At 43.0% G+C, this 18,990-nt stretch overlaps 2 protein-coding genes across 2 annotated transcripts in view; one reads left to right on the forward strand and one right to left on the reverse strand.

Annotated features, from left to right (window-relative positions):
• Positions 1 to 7,873, reverse strand: part of sema6ba (sema domain, transmembrane domain (TM), and cytoplasmic domain, (semaphorin) 6Ba) — a 48,342-nt gene extending 40,469 nt beyond the window's left edge. The window contains exons 1-2 of the mRNA XM_061838500.1: positions 7,513 to 7,873; positions 7,348 to 7,419 (exon numbers count right to left, since the gene is read on the reverse strand). The gene's annotated coding sequence lies outside the window, so the exon portion shown is untranslated. The remainder of the gene's footprint in view (positions 1 to 7,347; positions 7,420 to 7,512) is intronic.
• Positions 7,874 to 8,513: 640 nt separating this feature from the next.
• Positions 8,514 to 18,946, forward strand: LOC133511169 (alpha/beta hydrolase domain-containing protein 17A-like). Its single transcript, XM_061839849.1, has 6 exons — positions 8,514 to 8,800; positions 9,494 to 9,579; positions 11,607 to 12,052; positions 12,141 to 12,335; positions 12,942 to 13,121; positions 15,740 to 18,946. Exons 3-6 carry the CDS (start codon positions 11,610 to 11,612, stop codon positions 15,963 to 15,965), a joined length of 1,044 nt encoding a protein of 347 aa, XP_061695833.1. The 5' UTR covers positions 8,514 to 8,800; positions 9,494 to 9,579; positions 11,607 to 11,609; the 3' UTR covers positions 15,966 to 18,946.
• Positions 18,947 to 18,990: the final 44 nt, after the last annotated feature.

Below are 18,990 nucleotides of genomic sequence, written 5' to 3' on the forward strand. Positions count from 1 at the left end.
GCAAGTAGCGTAATTTCTCGAAAATAATGCGCAATTTTTTCCTAAAGGTTAATAGAGCGCATTATATTTAGGTATGGATGATAAATAAAAAATACACCCACATTGTATAGTCGTATACAGGTACATAGCGTGGTAAAAATGTATACATATACATTTCGATATGATATTCGATGTCTTATGTTACACATTTATATTTATTACGGTAATGTGCGCCCCCTTCCTGAACTCTATGACCTCCTCGGGGAGCTTGCATTTTACGATCGTTAGCGTAGCATGTTTGTTGCTACTGCGCCAAAGATCACAAACGACTGCCTGTGAGTTTGTTTGAACTTAAACTAAGACAAAAAAATGTCGGCTGCTTTTAAAAGAAATGTGTCATCACTTTTGTGCCGATGATGCCGGCAACCCGGAAGTTGCGCTGCAGTCCGAAACAACGATAGCTCGCCTCAACGGCTTCAGCTGGGTATCAAAACAACGTGAGCTCAAACTATGTAATACGAGCATCATGGGAACATTACAAAAAAAAAAAAAAAAAACGGGAAAGCGCACACAATTGAAATGCTCACTTTTTAAAAAATGTGCCCATTACGGTCGTTTCTACGTAGTTTGAGCTCATGTTGTTTGATAGCCTCCTGACGCCATGGTGAAATATGCTACGGATTGGAGCCGAATGGAGGGGGAGAGGTTGTGCTGCGCAACCCAAACTCTTTGGATCCAAGTCATCAATGATGAGTTCCACAGCGATGCACCAAAGGTAGCTACTCTGGATCTTTTGTGGATTGGAAATAAATCATAATGCTTCTTTTGAAGTCTTGGCCAAGGATGTGTAATGTAGTGGACAAACCGCACTATGCACAAATATTTAATGTAGTGTTTAATAAAAAATGTTAAAGAGTTTATATTTTTAAGACTGAAATATGTGTGATCAACAGTATTAATAAAATGTTGTGTCATCATTGAGCATTTATTTTATTTGGTTGAGGGACTCTGTTCTGACAATTACAGGGACCAAGGACAAGCGTGTCTTGTGGCCTGTTCCGAGATTATATTACCGCTACATCATCAAAATGATTATTGTTAATGATTGTTGTACAGACAATTTTTTGAAAAACAATACAAGTACAAACCCAACAAAATATAAATAGAGATCATTCCTAATTTTCTGAGCATATGTGTAGCAGCAAATTGGTGGTGCGCATTGTACATTGGTAGAAGGGTTTTCCTTTTTAGGTCAACTTTGGAGGTGCGCATTATACTCCAGGACGCATTATACTCGAGAAATTACGGTATTTACAACAACAAAAACAAAATACTTAAAATCACAAAAATCACTTGCATGGATTTCACATTACACGTTCCCAAAACATGCATGTTAGCCTTATGGAACAATTGAAATTCTCCAAAGGTGTGTGAGATGTTTGTCTAGATGTGTCTAGCCTCTTTCTTGTGCCTACACATGACAAGATTGAGGCACGAAAACGTATACGTCTAATGTGGCTGTGACTAATGAGGCACTCTAAAATGGCCAGACCAACCACAAATCCAGGTCCACAAATTGCTAAATTTTTTAAAAAGTCTCTCCATGACGTATGCACACTCACGGGCAGGTAGAAGGCGAAGTCCCAATTGCACGTCACCATTATGCAGAATTACCGCTGATGCAAATAAAGTCACTCAAGTTCTTGACGCATGCTAGAATCCAAAGTGCACCACGAGCCCCAAAAATTACACAACTGAAATGGTGAAAAATGGATTACCGCTACAGCTCCACAATTCAGTACTATATAGTTCTGAGTCTTAGCACATTTCCAGCATTTGTCTTGAAACATGTATTATGTATTAAGAAACAAATCCATGAATTGACTTGTTAATAGTTTAATGTGAAAAAGTGATTTCAAAAGTGTTGTTCTTTTCTTGTGTGCCTGTGCAGGAGCAAGAGAGAGAGAGAGAGAGAGAGAGAGAGAGAGAGAGACTTCATGCATAATGCACAACGTTAAGGTGATAAATCGGAAGAAAAACAGCGCAAAATGAACACAAGTGTTAAGCCGTAATAGCATGTGCTGAGGATACGAGCACAGAGATGCAAAAAAAAAAAAAAAAAAAGGAGGCTGCACCTCAGGGGAGAAATCAACGAGGACGGAGAATCATAAAAGAAAGGATGCATGGCCGCTGTAAAGTACATGGGAGAGTCCCACGTTGAAAACAACTGCGAGGCATTCTGATGTGGCTAAAGCTGTGACTCAATCCGCAAGGGGCGGGGTTGCGGCGGGGCTCAGGTGCAACGGAGCAGGGAAGAAAAGGAGTACGTGAATGAAGGGGTTACTTATCACATTGTGTGGACGGATGAATGATGCACCAGGTCACAAGAATTCGGTGCCGTAGAAGTGTGGCACATCGCCGTGTTCCAACCACCCTGGTTTCCTGAACACAGTGAAAGTTATGTACTTGCGCATATAAAACTCCCCAAGCGGTGTGGCGGCCATTATTATTCTCCTTTATTATTGCAACATCTGCAAGAGTTCCCTTGAAAGGCCCCAAAAGACACATGACAGTGTCGTGCCTCATCGCCACAAAGGTTTTGCATGAGAGGGTATATTTTGAATACCCGCCTCAGGATGAAGGTTGCGTACTCAAAGTATGCCCCGATGAGTCCCGGCCTTCGGCTCTCGCAGTTCTGCAGAGTAAAACACTTGAGGTCCACTCTCCGAGGACCCTGTCGGATAAAGTCATGCAGCAGATGCTTCCCCACCTGGGTTTTTCTGATTTTTTTTGCCCTGAGGTGTGTAGACTTCAACACCCTTTTAAGTCTTGAACTTGTTCCATAGCAGCCCACCAAATGGATCAATGCAGCAGATGATACACTATCCAGAATCGTTATCATTTCTCTTTGGTTTATGATCGCATCTGTGACCCCAAAACAGGACTCAGCTGAGCACAAACTGCCGCTCAAACCTAACAGTCCTGGACAAGCCCATCTGACTGCTTTGATTGAACAATGATAATGTGCAACGGGATGTTCCACTGCAATGTCTTGACAGTTGCTTGTACTCCGGTTCAGTTACCGTGACTTTGGTCCACCAATCCAACAGAACCACTGGCGACAATAGATTCCTGTTCACCAATCAAATGGAGCCCACATAGAAGCAACGAGAGTTGACGGTCAGTCTCAATCAGAGTGGAGCCCCATGCAAGATATCACCTCGTGGGGTCTCAATGTTCCTTAGAAAGGTAAGGAATCAGCCCAGGACTACACGACAGGACTTGGTCAATGACCTGAAAAGAGCTGGGACCACCGTTTCCAAGGTGACTGTTGGTAATACACTAAGATGTCGTGGTTGGAAATCAAGCATGGCATGGAAGGTTCCCCTGCTGAAACCAGCACACGTCAAGGCCCAGCTTAAGTTTGTCATTGACCATTTCGATGATACAGAGGAGTCATGGGAGAAGGTTTTGTGGTCAGATGAGACCAAAATTGAACTTTTTCGTCACAATTCCACTAACCGTGTTTGGAGGAAGATGAACGATGAGTTCTATCCCAAGAACAGCATCCCTACTGTGAAGCATGGGGGTGGTGGCATCATGCTTTGGGGGTGTTTTTCTGCACATGGCACAGGACGACTGCACTGTGCTAAGAAGAGGATGACCACGCCCAGGTATTGTGAGATTTTGGGGAACAACCTCTTTTCCTCAGTCAGAGCATTGAAGATGGGTCGTGGTTGGGTCTTTCAACATGACAATGACCTGAAGTAGACAGCCAGGAAAACCAAGGAGTGGCTCCCTAAGAAGCATATCAAGGTTCTGGTGTGACCTAGCCAGTCTCCAGACCTAAAGACAATAGAAAATCTTTGCAGGAAGCTGAAACTCTGTGTTTCCTAGCGACAGCCCAGATTGTCTGATCTAGAGAAGATCTGTGTGGAGGAGTGGGCCAAAATCCCACCTGCAGTGTGCAAAACTGGTGAACATCTACAGGAAACAAACAAACAAAGGCTACTGTACCAAATATTAACATTGTTTTTCTCAGGTGTTCAAATACTTATTTGCAGCTGTATCACACAAATAAATCGTTAAAAAAATCATACATTGTGATCATTGGATTTTTCTATGCACCTACGATGACAATTTCAGACCCCTCCGTGATTTCTAAGTGGGACAACTTGCAATATAGCAGGCTGTTCAAATACTCATTTTCTTCACGGTACGTGGATATATGGCAAAAAAAAAAGAACATACATTTGCAAATGTAAAATATTGAACGGTTTTAACAATGACGATTGTCAGGCACAGCAATTTTCTGTGCATATTGGGCAGCAAAAATCAGTCTTAAGAACACAACAAATGGGAAATTTGCCGAATTTGATCACAAGAGGAGGGAAATGCTGAAGTTGGACTCAATGGTCAGGATGTGTCTACTCCAATTTACAAACGAGCCAAACCAACAAATAGCAATCTAAATAATACCCCGTGGGCGTTTGCTCTCGGTGAAGCTAAAATGACCTTCTTCTTTATAGTCATTAATCCATTTCTGTTTTTGGTTGCAATCACTAAAACATGAGTCCAGGCTTTGTGAGTTGAACGGAGTCAATCCTGTCTGACGAGGCAACAAGTAGCACTCGGTTCAAGTGCGGAATTATTTTAAAGCACAGCAGTCGTCAACCAGTATGAGTGGTGGATGGCGTCATCGTCCCTCTTTGTGTACTAAAGGTAGAGAGAGGCAATTTGTTGGCAATTGCTTGAAGTATTCACTTGGCGGCAAGAATGGAGAAAATGTGGATGGTCTCAGCCAAATATCTCACCAAACGTGCTGCTTACGATGAAGCCCACCGTGCTGATCTGCCACTGATTTACCCTCCTCGCGGACAGCTATATTATACTGCAATCCAATCTATTTTTCCGTGCTTGAGATGCCCCGTTTGTGGCTTAGTGCGTGTGATTGAATAGGGTCCTATGTGATCAATAGAGCTCATTAAGTGTCCCTGTGCACACCCAAAAGGCTCCCTTAGATGGCTTTTACGTGCAGACAGCTACGCTTTTATTGCTTCGAATAGTTCCCACTTTGTTGGTGGAATAGTTGCCGCCACTTAGGAGGTTGTTTTTATGGGTCTGGGTCTATCTTTTTTATTTTTTTTAAATTAGATTTTTTTTTTTTGGGGGGGGGGGGCAACCACATGGCTATGGTTATGGTTAGAGAATATTCCAATTAACATTGAATAAACATGTTCGCTTCATTGTACAATGGTTCATGCTGATTCAAATGAATCCGACATAAAAAAAAATGAGCAATTTAATTTGTCATTTTTATTGTCACCTATATTTCACCAAATCTCTCATTTCTTTGAATTTGGATACAACTTTACCTCACTTTTGGTGTTAACGGGGAACTGAACCCAAAATGTCAAAACTTTCTGTTTTATTTTATTCTCATTCTATGTATTTGATTTCATTATATGCACAAAAGCTACATGTGAAACCATGATCATAAAATCAGCCTCTACGTGTTCTCACCGAGTTGTGAGCCGATCAGATTTTTTTTTTTTGAGGGGGGAGGGCACATACAATGTTCCCTAGCAAAAAAAAAACCAACAACAACAAAAAAAACAATGTGTTTTTGGTTCCCCTTTACAGTTTACATTATAATTGATCTTTCATTTAACAACCAAATGTTTAAGCTTTGGCGGCACAGTGGAGCAGCTGGTAAAGCGTTGGCCTCACAGGACCGGGGTTCGATCCTGGCCCCGCCTGTGTGGAGTTTGCATGTTCTCCCCGTACCTGCGTGGGTTTTCTCCGGGCACTCTGGTTTCCCCCACATCCGAAAAACATGCATGGTTAATTGGACAGTCTCAATTAGCCCGAGGTGTGATTGTGAGTGTGGCTGTTTGTCTCTATGTGCCCTGCGATTGGCTGGCAACCAGTTCAGGGTGTACCCTTGTGAGGATAAGCGGCAACAAAAATGGATGGATGTTAAAGCTTTAGCAGGGCTATTGTTATTTTCATAATTTTATTATCGCAGGCTACCATTTGCATACTTTAGCGTACAAGCCGATTAATTGCATTCCGCTCGCTTGACTTCCTATCACTCTGTGGGCCACGATCAGTTCACCGCCGCACGTTTTGGCCGAGCGGCCGCGAAAACGCCTTCCAAATGGAGGCTGAGGCTGCACCTGTTGTTGCCCGAGCCTGCTGCAGCGTGCCGGGGCTCAGCACCTGCTCACGCGGCCGCTGTATGGGCGCCTGTGTGAGCGTTAATGCTAACAGGGAGGCCATTCACACCCCTTTCCCTCAACGCTTGTTCACCCGCCGCTATCATTTCTCTCGATCGCTCTCGGCCCGTCCCTCGTGACAGATTGCAATCTGACTTAATTACTCTCTCCGACGGCCGCGCTGCCTTGCTGCCCATTCGTTTACCCTTATTAATTTGGTCTCTAACCTTTTGTTTCTCACCTTTCAAACCTTTCAGAACAGAAACAGAAAACACAAGAAGTGCGTAAATTGAATTGGTTTTGGCCTCAATGATCATGCTACAGACAGTAACTGACCATAGAGCGACTAAGTCATTTCAGTAAGATCTTAAATGGCATCAATGAGCGAGCACGTCACTTACTATGGAGGCACTGGGTGAAAATGTTTTGGCTCATTTACATGGCAAGACACTGGACAAAGGATTTCCTCCTACGTTGAATAGATTCATCAATTTTCTCTGGATTACAACGGAAGTTAGGGCATTTCCGAAATATATAAACAATATACTGCATTACAATATATTCATTGTGTGTCAGGTCAAAACTTTTGAAATGAACACGTTTCTATTTCCAATGCATATCTGGCATGACATGATTCCCATTTCTAATCAATTGACTTCATGGCCTCTAAATAATCAAATCTGACCTTTACTATTATTACCAGGGAGCCGTCAGCAAACACTCTTTCACACACCATGAATACACCCCGGGGACCCTAACGGCAATAGCCCCCACTATGATCACGACCCGAGATCTAAATGATCAGAATTTTGCTCAAGCTTTGTGCCGGAATCCTTGCACTGCAGCGTTAAGCAAGAAAGTACAGAATTGCATGAAACATTACAATGCACTCAGAGCTACGCAACATGTTAAGGAATAATTAATGATGCAGCGGTGCACAACATGCAAATCTAAATAGATTTTTTAAAAAAAGGAACTTGCATCAGACACAAAGAGCAGTTCAGTCCTCGCCAAGTGGCTCTCTAGTGGCGAATCCAGAAGGACATAATGCAGCAAGGGTGTCGCGCATGAAGAATGTACAGTACAGGTCTGCTCGTGCCATCCGCACGGCGCATTTGCGCCTCTCGTTCGCTCCACTTGGCACACTCACCGCACCAGATGGGTCAGGTGGAGCAGGTGCCACTCGCCCACTCGCCCTCTCTGCGCTCGCTTCTCTTGGGTTCTGTGGAGAAAAAGGTGCGTGGATGGCAAGGCTGTCGGGAGCCTCTTTAAAAAAAAATGAAAAAAGAAAAACAGCTCATCAGCCGCACCTCACCTGGCTCTTCCCTCTTCTGTTGCTGCGCCTCGCCGGAGCATCACCATGTACCCAAACTAGCAACTCCAAAACGCCCAACTGAATTTGTAGTTTATTTTTTTCGTTAATTTTTTTAAAGCCTCCCCCAGGAGAAAGCAATCACGTTCGAAGTCCTCGCCCACCCCCTTGCAGTCCGTTGTTTTTATCCCGCAAGTCCAAGTGTTGAGATATCTGCAAGTCTGCACTTGCTCGGTCGCAGACGGCAGCTGAATGTAATCTTCCTTTTTTTTTTTTTTTAATTTACAGTGGTGAGGTGAAATGTCCAATGCAGAGCAGCCACGGTGACAACCCGAGCCCATAATTTACCTACACCCCCCACCATCTCCCGCCCCCACCCCTCACCGCGAACACACACATACCCCATATACACACGGACCTGCAGTGGATCAATGGAAGGAACCCCCCGCCCCCCATCTCTCTCTCTCTCTCTCTCTCTCCCTCCCTCCCTCTCTATCGATTTTGTATTCGTCCAGGTGATAATGTGATTATTTTGGACCTTGGACATGTTCCTTTAAAATATACGTGTCTCGTCTTATGTTCTACAACAATTTTTTTTATAGGTATCCTGTTATAATATGGGCTAATTCATTCAATCATTCATTTTGCGCACCGCTATTCCTCACGAGTAATATAATATAATATAATATAATATAATATAATATAATATAATATAATATAATATAATATAATATAATATAATATAATATAATATAATATAATATATGTTTTCTGATGGTACTACTGTTCCAAAACAAAGCATGCACGTTCGGTTCATTGGCGACTAAATTCGCCGTAGGTGTCAATGTAAGTTTGTGTGTTACTGTGTGCCCTGCGATCGCCTGGCGACCAGTTCAGGGTGTTCCGCAGTGAGCTGGGCTGGGCTCGGCTCCGGCGCACCAGCGACCCAAGTGACAATTAAGCAGTGGAGAAAATGGATGGATGGATGGATGGATGGATGGATGTCTGTGTTCTGTTGTTCAGTAACGCCTCGCAATAAAGTTATATCCCGGGCAGTACGCATGTCAACGTCACTTCCGGGTTTAATCTCCCTGTGCTGGAGGAAAAAAAAACCATCTCGTAGACATTTATTTAATCTTCGTACCTACCAAAAAAAAAAAAAAAAAAATTCCACCGGTATACTTGAGTAAAACCATCCATGTCAAGGCTCAAAGGGGACTGTCGAAGTGTTGTGCTGCTTGTGTGTACAAATAGGAGCACAGCAGCCTTTTTGCCAACGTACCGTGAATTGGTAAGTAGCTCGCTCGGATGCTAACAAGTTAGCACTTTAATGCTAGCTGTCTGTGTCTGGCTAATTGCCTTCCTATCAATAGTTGTTTCTTTTTAATTATTTTAAGACAGTATCCCAGCTTGTACCCGCACAATTGTAATGATGTCCAGACGTCATGGGGATATTCAGCGCGGATGGCGATGAAAAGAAAGCTATGTGCCAGCAAAGGCTAGCGTTAGAGGTTATCATCGTATATGATTAATTAGCATATGAGACAGGCTGTGGCTTCTTGAGCTCTTATTCTAGCAGAGCTGGAGTCTCACAAATCATCATTGATAAACACATCGTGGCCCTGCTGTTGACGTTTGAAATATTACTGGATTTTATTTCGACCTTTACACACGACTAAATATGTATTGTGTACGCAAGTGTGTTGGGTCTGCTGTGAAAGTTAATCACCATTTGTATACGCCTTGCCTTTACACTTAGAATGGTGAAATCAATGAACTTGAATGCAACATGCAGGCACACAGTTGTTTAAATTAAATAAAGAAATGGATAACTGTGTTTTTATGTGTTTTGAACCAATTGTCGTACTGTATGAATTCATCTCTAGTTTTTCCTGTTGTTGCAGTTATAATATTCAGCAATAGCTAAATTGCTATAGATTAAAAAGTATATTTTTATGCTCAATTTTTTTGGTTCATTTTAAAGGTCCGTCAGGCTCAGTGACTGCAGCATAAGACCCTGGCACCATCGTGTGCCAGTCCATTCCAAGACCCAGGGAATTTAGAATTCAGGTAAAGTCATCAGGCACAGCTCTTAAACAAGGCGGGGGCCGGTACCCGCCCCTCAATATCATTTTTATGTGGTAAAATAGGAGCAAATAAAGTGTTTGTACTTTCTTGCAATATGTATTTTTCTATACAGTTGTTAGTCATAAAATCTACCCTGAAGTATGAATTTTTGTTCATCTTATCTGGTTTTATAAACATATGGTTACACCAGATGACTTCCTAATCTAAAGTGGGAAATGGTTGTATATTGAAATATTAAAGTAATAAAACGGGGAATTACTTGTTAGAGCATCTCCCTCACAGTTTGTATCTTTTCCCCATGCCTGCGTCGGTTTTTCTTCAGGAACTCCGGTTCCCTCCCACATCCTCACCCTTGTGAGGACAAGCGGCTCAGATAATAGATGGTTAGATATTTTGTGGCTTGTGACACAATTAGTTAAAAATATATCTTAAAATAACCAAATGCACATGCTGTTGTGTAAATGTGAATGGATGAGGTGATGATACATTTACATTTCGGTATATTCTTTTCATAGTCTTAACGGCCCTCTGATGAAAAGCATGACCACAGTTTGGACTGAGACAAAAATTAGTTTGACATCTGTGTATAGAGGAATATTTGCAGTGCTTTTTTTTTTTCTAGAATAGGAAACCATCGCTATTTGTAGGGGATTGGGAGAGAGCCAAAAGTGTGGGTAATCAGCATGCCCCAGAAAAACATGTATTTAATGCCTAAATTAGTTTAAACTAGCAACATTAATATAATTTCCAACTCATTTTACAGCATTAGCATTAAGCAAATAACAGTTTACAGATTATTTGATTAAAAAATGTAATAGAAGTGAATGTGCACGTGCAGCTAGGACTCTTTTATGCACACTGAATCCACATTTGCTTTATTTGCATTACATTTTATGTTAGTTCCACCGCGATCCTCTTTAATGGTTTGTTAGCGCGTTTGTAACCGAAGACGGTGTCATGTGAGTGGCCACGGCAAGCACGACAGATCACCCTGACTGGACATTTTTACTCATTCCCACTTCAACCTATGAAAATACCAGAATAATTACACCAGTATTTTTGGATTTTATGGATGAGCGTTTTCCACTCCATAGGTACTGGCTGGTTCTTTTTCTTTCCCTCTCCCTTAAATTACACACCTTTCCTGCCCCACCCAACAAAGCGCTATGAGCGGCCACAGCAAGTCGCCAGTCGCTTCCCCAATCTTAACCCTTTGCTTATCATTCTTGATGCCGATAGGCTGTCATGACTTTGATTTGTGGCTTGTAGTTCAACTCCCCTAATGCGGAACTGCGTTGAGTTTATATTTAATCACATCTCATCAATTCACATTCAGTGTGAATGCAGTATGAGTATCACTTTAAAAATAACTTCTCTCATGCCACTTACTTTGCTGTTAGCTACGGCTTTGTTTCCATCCTGAGACATCTTGCCGCATTATAGAAGGAATATTAGATAAATGATAAGCCAAAGATAGCTTACACTGGGGGGAAAAAAGTCAATAGGTGAATTTGTAAAGAGCGAACTGATAATAGGTGTATGTTCAGTATCAATCCATCCATTTTATTTGCTGCTTATCCTCACAAGGGTCGCAGGAGTGCTGGAGCCCATTTCAGCTGTCAGCGGGCAGGCGGTGGGGTACACCTAGAACTGGTTGCCAGCCGATCGCAGGGCACATAGAGACAAAAAGCTGCACTCACAGTCACTCCTAGGGACAATTTCGGGTGTCCAAATAATATTGGATCTTTTTGGGATGTGAGAGGAAACCGGAGTGCCCGGAGAAAACCCACGCGGGCACGGGCAGAACATGCAAACATCGCACAGGCAGGTCCGGGATTGTACCCAGGACCTCAGAACTGTGAGGCCAAAGCTTTCCAGCTGCTCCACTGTGGTGCCTGTGTTCAATATAATCGGTAAATTTGTAGGGAGCGGTTATAGTATCTTCATGATGGATTTTAATGTAATGCGCTTTGCCTAACGAATTCTCCTGTTTTTGTTTGTTCTAGCAGAAGATGAATGGTCTGTCCATACGAGAGCTATGCTGCCTGTTCTGTTGCCCCCCATGCCCCAGCCGCATTGCGGCCAAATTAGCTTTCCTGCCACCGGAGCCCACGTACATCCTCCTTCCCGACCCAGACACCGCATCTGCAGCTGGAACAGCATCGGGGTCCAGCACTGGGGGCACCCTCCCTTCTCTGGGCGCTCCTGGGCTACGTTCCCGGTTGAGTGCAGGTAGCGGCGGTGACAGAGGAGGCGGCGGAGGCACCAACGGCGGAGGAGGTGGAAGTACTGGGGCTGGGGGTGGATGTGAGAGCAGGTGGAAGCTGCATCTCACGGAAAGAGCAGAGTTTCAGTATTCTCAGCGAGAGCTGGATGTGACCGATGTGTTCATGACCAGATCCAGCCGAGGGAACAAGGTTGGGTGCATGTACATACGTTGTGCCCCTAATGCCAGGCGAGTTCCTGTTCACTCATTTTATCTTGTATTACGTTTTGCCACTGAAGGTGTGTCCTTACCTAATTTTTCCCCTTTTTGTTCTCAGGTTCACCGTGTTGTTCTCGCACGGCAACGCAGTGGACCTCGGTCAGATGAGCAGCTTCTACATCGGCTTGGGCACGCGCATCAATTGCAACATATTCTCTTACGATTACTCAGGCTATGGGGTTAGCACCGGCAAGCCGTCGGAGAAAAACCTTTATGCTGACATTGATGCCGCCTGGCATGCCCTGCGCTCTCGGTAAGATGGCCGAGGCTATGGATTCTCATCAGTGTAGGGTTGACTTTTAATTTAATTTAATTTAATTTTTTTTTTTTAAACAGAAATAGTTTTGAGCCACATTGCCTCTTGATGGTAGTCACTCATGTTGTTACTGACTAAACAGTATGTCCATTGTCAAAATGAGCTACAACTGTAGCTGGTCTGTTGGCATTTCTAGTGGGCTGCACGTACATCAATGCTGCTTGCTGATTGGTTTATGATCAGATTGGTCATCATCACCCAGAAATAAGTAAACAAACTCTAATGCTAATGTTATTTTACCCTCTCTGTTGACGTTCTGGAAACTGCTTTATTGATACTACTTTAGTGTCCTTGGAACGTAACAATCATTTGCTGCGTACAGAGTAAGTTTTTGTAGATGTTTGGCTGGCTTTGTGGTGCTGAAATGTGTTTTCTCCTCATCCTATTCTATTCCTGACTACAAGCAAACCAAATGAAAATGAAATCAAGCGGAACTTGAAGGGTCGAATTCCATTTGCGCTCCAATTTATTTGGAATTGGAAACTTTTCATATAAACTAACCTGCCCGTTTTCATGAGACACATTCACGGAATCACGTTTCAGGTACGGCATCAGCCCCGAGAACATCATCCTGTACGGACAGAGCATTGGCACGGTGCCCACGGTGGACTTGGCGTCACGTTTTGAGTGTGCTGCCGTTGTGCTTCACTCTCCTCTCACCTCCGGCATGAGAGTGGCCTTCCCCGACACCAAGAAAACCTACTGCTTCGATGCCTTCCCCAAGTAAGCCTTCACTGCATTTGAATGCCTCCACTTCTCTTGTTACCAATTTGACTGAATAATTAGCTTGTTAGATAGTGGCATAAAATTTATTTTTTTCATTTTAATCAAATTCATACCTGAGTATGTGTATCAATTTAGAATGTACTTTGTGGGGTAGTGTGTAGCGCGGTGTCCTGTGGTTAGCAGTTCTGCCTTGGATTCCTGAAGTCCCAGGTTTGAATCGGAGCTCTGATTCATGTATGTGGTCCTCCACTGTTGAGGTTTCTGGTTTCAAATCAGGGCTGCAGCCGTCCTGTGTGGAGTTCGCATGTTCTCTCATGACGTTTAAGTTGCTTTTTTTCTCTTTTTAATTTTTATTAGCATTCTCCACCTCACTCACATTCCAAAACATGCATGCTAGGTTCTTTAACATCATCTGTAGGTGTTAGTGTGAAAGTTTGTTTTTCAAATTTTGCCTTGCAGTTCATTTGTCAGTGTACCCCGCATTTCGCCCACAGTGGCCCCACTTCCCGCCAAGCTAAGGCGGACAATTTCTGTTAAAAAAGAATGCTATGGATGGATATGGGTGGTTTTCATCTGGTCTAGGTGTAGAATATGCATGTTATCCCCATGAGTGGGTTCTGTATGAGTACTTGATCTTCTTCGTCCTACCCAGTGATTTGATTGACTAGTGATGAGTCCGGAGTGTACCCCGCCTCTCTCCTTCAGTCAGCTATCGCATAGAGGCACACAAAAAAGACAAAATGATATGAATAGAGTTTTCTTGCCAGGTGGCAATTTTATAAAGCTGCGCCAATGTCAAATGGCGGGCTACGGTCAAGGGAATGATACGCTTAGAAAAAGTGCACAGCCTAAGACGTCAAAAGCTGATGGCCTAATGGCCGTCCGATTGATGACTGAAACCAGAAAGTGTATTGTGACTTCTATGTGACAGCCTGTACTTATTGGTAATGGTGGATATTGCCAAACCCGAACACAGAATTTCCTGCAAGGTAGATTCTGTAGATGTGTCCCGCCGCACAACCTTTCGAGCTTATGAATGGTGAACAATAGGGCTGCATGATTAAGGCCAAAATAATAGTTACGATTATTTTGATCAATATTCTAATCACGATTATTCCTTATGTTAGCGAGAGAGCTTTTATTTTTTTTCCACTACTTCTTAATGCCTTTCAGTTCAAAATGAATCTTTAAAGAATAATAATTTATAGAAGGTAATTAAAAAAGAAATTTACTTTAGCAAAGACTACTCAAATAAATATGCTGTTACTAAGTGCAATCACGAATTGCAACTTAATGGAAGCAAATGCGGTTAATGCAGAGAAGGGAATAGCATTAGGCTGCAAGCACCGACTTTTCATTTGAAAATCCCTGTCAGTATAGTGAATTATCAAAGATGGTAGGTCTTCATTGGTCTGCTTGACCATTGGTCAGTCGTGCACGCTAACAAACTACTAAGAACTCGACAGTTGTGATTTCCCTTTCTAATAGCTCCCAAGTTTTTTTCATTGTGGTCAGGCCAGCCGAAAAGTTGAAGTCAACGCGGCCGTTACTACAATGGTTAATTGTTAATGGTGTCACATCAGACACGAATGCCACTTTACTATTTTATTTTGAAGTTGGCACCTGAGCGCAATGCTGGAGCTTATTGAAAGACTTAAAAAATACATGAAACACTTTTCACATGCAGCAGCGCCCAAAAAAAAAAAAAAAAATCCATCCACCCTCCGTCCATTTTCTTTGCCGCTTATCATCAGGAGGGTCGCAGGGAGTGCTGGATCCTATCCCAGCTGTCAACGGGCAGGAGGCGGGGTACACCCTGAACTGGTTGCCAGCCAATTGCAGGGCACATAGAGACAAACAGCCATGCTCACAATCAATCACAGCGAGGGGCAATTTAGAGTGTCCAATTAATGTTATATGTTTTTGGAATGGGGGAGGAAACCGGAGTGCCCGGAGGAAACCCACGCAGGCGCGAGGAGAACATCAAACTCCACACTGGCGGGTCTGGGATTGAACCCGGCACCTCAGAAATGTGAAGCCAACGCTTTACCAGCTGATCCACCGTGCCGAAAATTGCCGACAATCGGGCTCACTTAATCACGACGCTAAAAATCCCAATTAAAGTTCGATTCATTGTGAAGCTGTAGTGTAGAGTAAAAATGTCAACACGCGGCACAAAAAAAGCTATGTTCAAGTTACTCTAGTACTCCCTGTTTTTATTTGCTGTTTATGGGCTAGTGCCTTTCATACAAATATTTACTATATTTTATAACTATACTACATGTGAAGGTAAGTGATAGATTACAGTGTGTTCCAAATGGTTTACTTCGCTGCTGTAAAAATGAAAATCCACTGTCAAATTATATCATATCCCCATTAAGTTACATGGTCAAATCTCTTTTATTGTGTATAGTTATCTATTCATAAAAGTAATAAAAAACATCTTTTCATGGGGATTTCAATTTTGACTAACATTTAAGGCTTTACCTCTTGGTAGGATATTTCTGACTTCCCAGCTGTGTGGAATGCACCATATGTTTCATAGTGTTTTTCTGAAATGGGTCATGGCCAGAATTAACTCAAGCCAGCGTTAATTGGTTCTTTCCCTCGTCCAGCATCGAAAAGGTGTCAAAGATCCCGTCTCCGGTGCTCATCATCCACGGTACGGAGGACGAGGTCATCGACTTCTCCCACGGCCTGGCCCTGTTCGAGCGTTGTCCGAAGGCCGTGGAGCCCCTGTGGGTGGAGGGCGCCGGGCACAACGACATTGAGCTTTACAGTCAGTACCTTGAGAGGCTACGGCGCTTCATCAACCAGGACCTGGCTGCACAGCACGCCTGAGGATTGGAGCGGCAGCCTCTCTGCATCACCGCGCGCGCTTGTGTGTGAGTGAGAGACGGTAAAAGTGTGGCTCAGACATGCACCATCTGTGTGTCTTTTAAACGTCACGTCACTTTTTAAAGCAATTGCATTCAAATAACTCTTAAGATTTGAGAATTTTTAAAAATTCATTGCGTATATTTATCTTTAGTGTGTTTGTAATGTGGTGAAGTTCAGTGGAGCTTCGCACATCAAAAATAAATACGATTAAAAGCTCTTAAAAAAAAACTTTTTTTTTTTTTTTTTTAAAAAGGCACACAGATGTCATTTAAAAGTGAATGATGAATGATTGTGGTCCTGGATGTAAAATCTTGAGTTAATGTTCATATCATGGACGTGTGTGTGTGTGTGTGTGTGTGTGTGTGTGTGTGTGTGTGTGTGGTGTGTGTGTGTGTGAGAGAAGCAGTCTTAGGGGAAGGGAAAAAAAATAAGTGAAGGACACCCTTTTGACTTGGCTAGTGGCAAGTAAGGGAAAAAGTTATAGTGATTTATCAATAGTTATTTTTTGTCTTATTTGTGTGTTTGAAGAATACCTCCACAGTTTGACCAGCTCTTTTTAGTGGACAACACGACCCTGGTCAGACCGCCACTCTTTATCTATCAGTGGACATGCAACTGCCAGATCGTAACTCACCAGTTTGCACCCCTTAAAAAAAACAAAAACAAAAAAACTGGCATTCTTTCCTGTTTCCTGCCGTAGCTTTTGCCTTTTTACTCTTAGCTGCTCCTCCTGACAGGGATTGTCATTTGTCCCCGTGTTGCTTTCATCCCACAAGCTAGTGAGCTGGCTGGAATGTATGCGAAGCCCCCCCCCCCCCCCCCCCGAGGACGGCTACATACATGTGAATGTTTTAGCAATACTCAAATAAAGCGAACAAGTTAAGTTGAAGTGAACATGTATAGTCGAGCTGTGTCCTTTTGGGAGCCAGTAATGATAAAGCTTGTATGGTACTCATCGTCCTCCACGGTTGTGTCCCGAATCGCAACAGTTCAGTTGTAGGGGCCGTTATGCTCCAGACTACAGTGGAATCTCCAAAACCGAACAGATTATCTTCCTTGACTCTGTATTCCCTCACCTTCAGTTTCACAGGCCAAACCACTGTCTAATGTATTTCCTGTGGCATCTTGGTGCCAAGAAAATATGTTGAAGTGGGTTCAGGAGTTTCCTGTAGTGCTTTGCCACCATGCTTTGGGTTCTGGGTGTCACGGAACTCCGTGTATGTTGAAGGGAGTTGAGGAGTGTCATTTACATTTTTGTCGCGTCTTTATGCAGAATCACTTCAATTTTCCGCTGGCCACGGCAGGACTTTTATCCCTATTCCTACAGTGGATTTTAAAAAGTCTACACACCTCTGTAGGAATGCCAGGTTTTTGTAATTTAAGATGAGACCAAGATAAAATCATTTTGAAACTTTTTCCAGATTGTGAACTGTAACCTGTACAACTCCATTTTGGGGGCGGGGATCTTTTCAGGAGGGCAAGTAAAAATGTACTTGCACAAGTGTGCACACCCTCTTATAAGTGGGTATGTGGGTTTGGCCAGAATTTATCAATCGCATTACACTTTTCCGTCTGCGATCGCCAGTCCCACCCAAAAATAAATTATTGTAAATAAAAATGTAAAAAAAATGCATCCCGTTTACCACTCATGATGAATTGAAGTTTGCCACATTCCCCCTCCCCCCTCCCAAATTTTTGGCTGCGCTTCAAATGCACTTTGGGGTTTCCACTGTGTTGCTATCTGGGCATCCCAGCATCATTTTCAGATTTTTGCCAACCTGAGTGGCTCTCGCGTAGAGAGACTCACTCCTTTTGTCTAACCCAAGCCATGCATTACCTTCTCACTCCATTGTGGTGCCGGTTCCACCACGTGCACACACACACACACACACACACACACACACACCACACACACACACACTGGCACATTAACACTCGTACTGTACTAAAACAGTATACACACTATTATATATCTGTGAGGTCAAGCATGAAACAAGCAGGTCTTAAGTTCAACACTATTGTAAGAAGGGTATAAGATTTAAAGTTTGCGTGTCGTCAATGTTTTCGGTAGGCCAGGTCCGTGGCTTCCTGTTTAGAGAAAAACCTGTAGGACCAGCTTGTACACCTGAACAAGTATGGCTCACGTGAGATGGAGCTCTGTTTTTTTATTTTTTGGGATGGGGGGGGCTATTTGTGACAGCGCTGTTGGGATGCATCATCCTCTCAAACAGGGAATCTCATCAATGTCTGCGTTTGCTTCGTGTTTGCGTGCTATTGAAATCACGGAGTTCTGTTACCACCTTAAACCAGGGATCTGCCACGTGTTCCTGAACTGTCAACTTTTTCTCAGCATTAGAAGTTCAGAGGCCTCCCCCCCCCCCCCCCCTCTCCCTCGGACAAGTAGTTTTTTCAGGGATTCATCTCGCATGGGTTTTTGGGTATACACTTAACCGTTTTTGATGCGCTACTATGATTGATGTTTCTTGTTTCCTAGGGCCTGAACATTTATTGAAAGGGAGTGGGGGGAAGGGGGGGGGGGGGGCTTGAACAGTAAAAACTGTATGCATGTCAATCGTGTTTTGCCGAGCAAGTGATGGGGTGTTATGTTCTCTACTATGTATTCTATTATGAGGGCAAAGCTGAACCAATGGGGTCGGACCTTTGAAGCGCTTTAAAAGACAAAAAAAGGACAATTTAGATTTTTTTTTTTTTAAATCGCTGATACAAACTAATGTATGTTAAGTTTTGTCCTGGGTGTGAAGCGGGTAGGTGGGTGGGGGGGGCTACTTGAACAATACTAGTGGACTGTTTATACTGTATGGTTACTGTACTTACCTATTCTATTCTTTGTATTATAATTTGTAATTTTATGTTGCTTTTTTTTGAACTGAGACTATGATGTAATGGAATTAATACATGGGACTGAATCTTGACCTTTTTATGGATAAAATAAAAAAATCACTTATGTACAAAAAGGATTGTAGTG

Source organism: Syngnathoides biaculeatus, chromosome 13, assembly GCF_019802595.1.
Source record: "Syngnathoides biaculeatus isolate LvHL_M chromosome 13, ASM1980259v1, whole genome shotgun sequence".
In the NCBI taxonomy this organism is placed as follows: Eukaryota; Metazoa; Chordata; class Actinopteri; order Syngnathiformes; family Syngnathidae; genus Syngnathoides; species Syngnathoides biaculeatus.

Bases quoted from the DNA above. Each gene is read 5' to 3' on its own strand.
- LOC133511169 (XM_061839849.1), top strand. From the start codon at position 11,610: ATGAATGGTCTGTCCATACGAGAGCTATGCTGCCTGTTCTGTTGCCCC. The intron at 12,053-12,140 runs GCGAGTTCCTGT...TTTTGTTCTCAG, and splicing joins CGTTGTGCCCCTAATGCCAG to GTTCACCGTGTTGTTCTCGC. The intron at 13,122-15,739 runs GTAAGCCTTCAC...TCCCTCGTCCAG, and splicing joins TGCTTCGATGCCTTCCCCAA to CATCGAAAAGGTGTCAAAGA.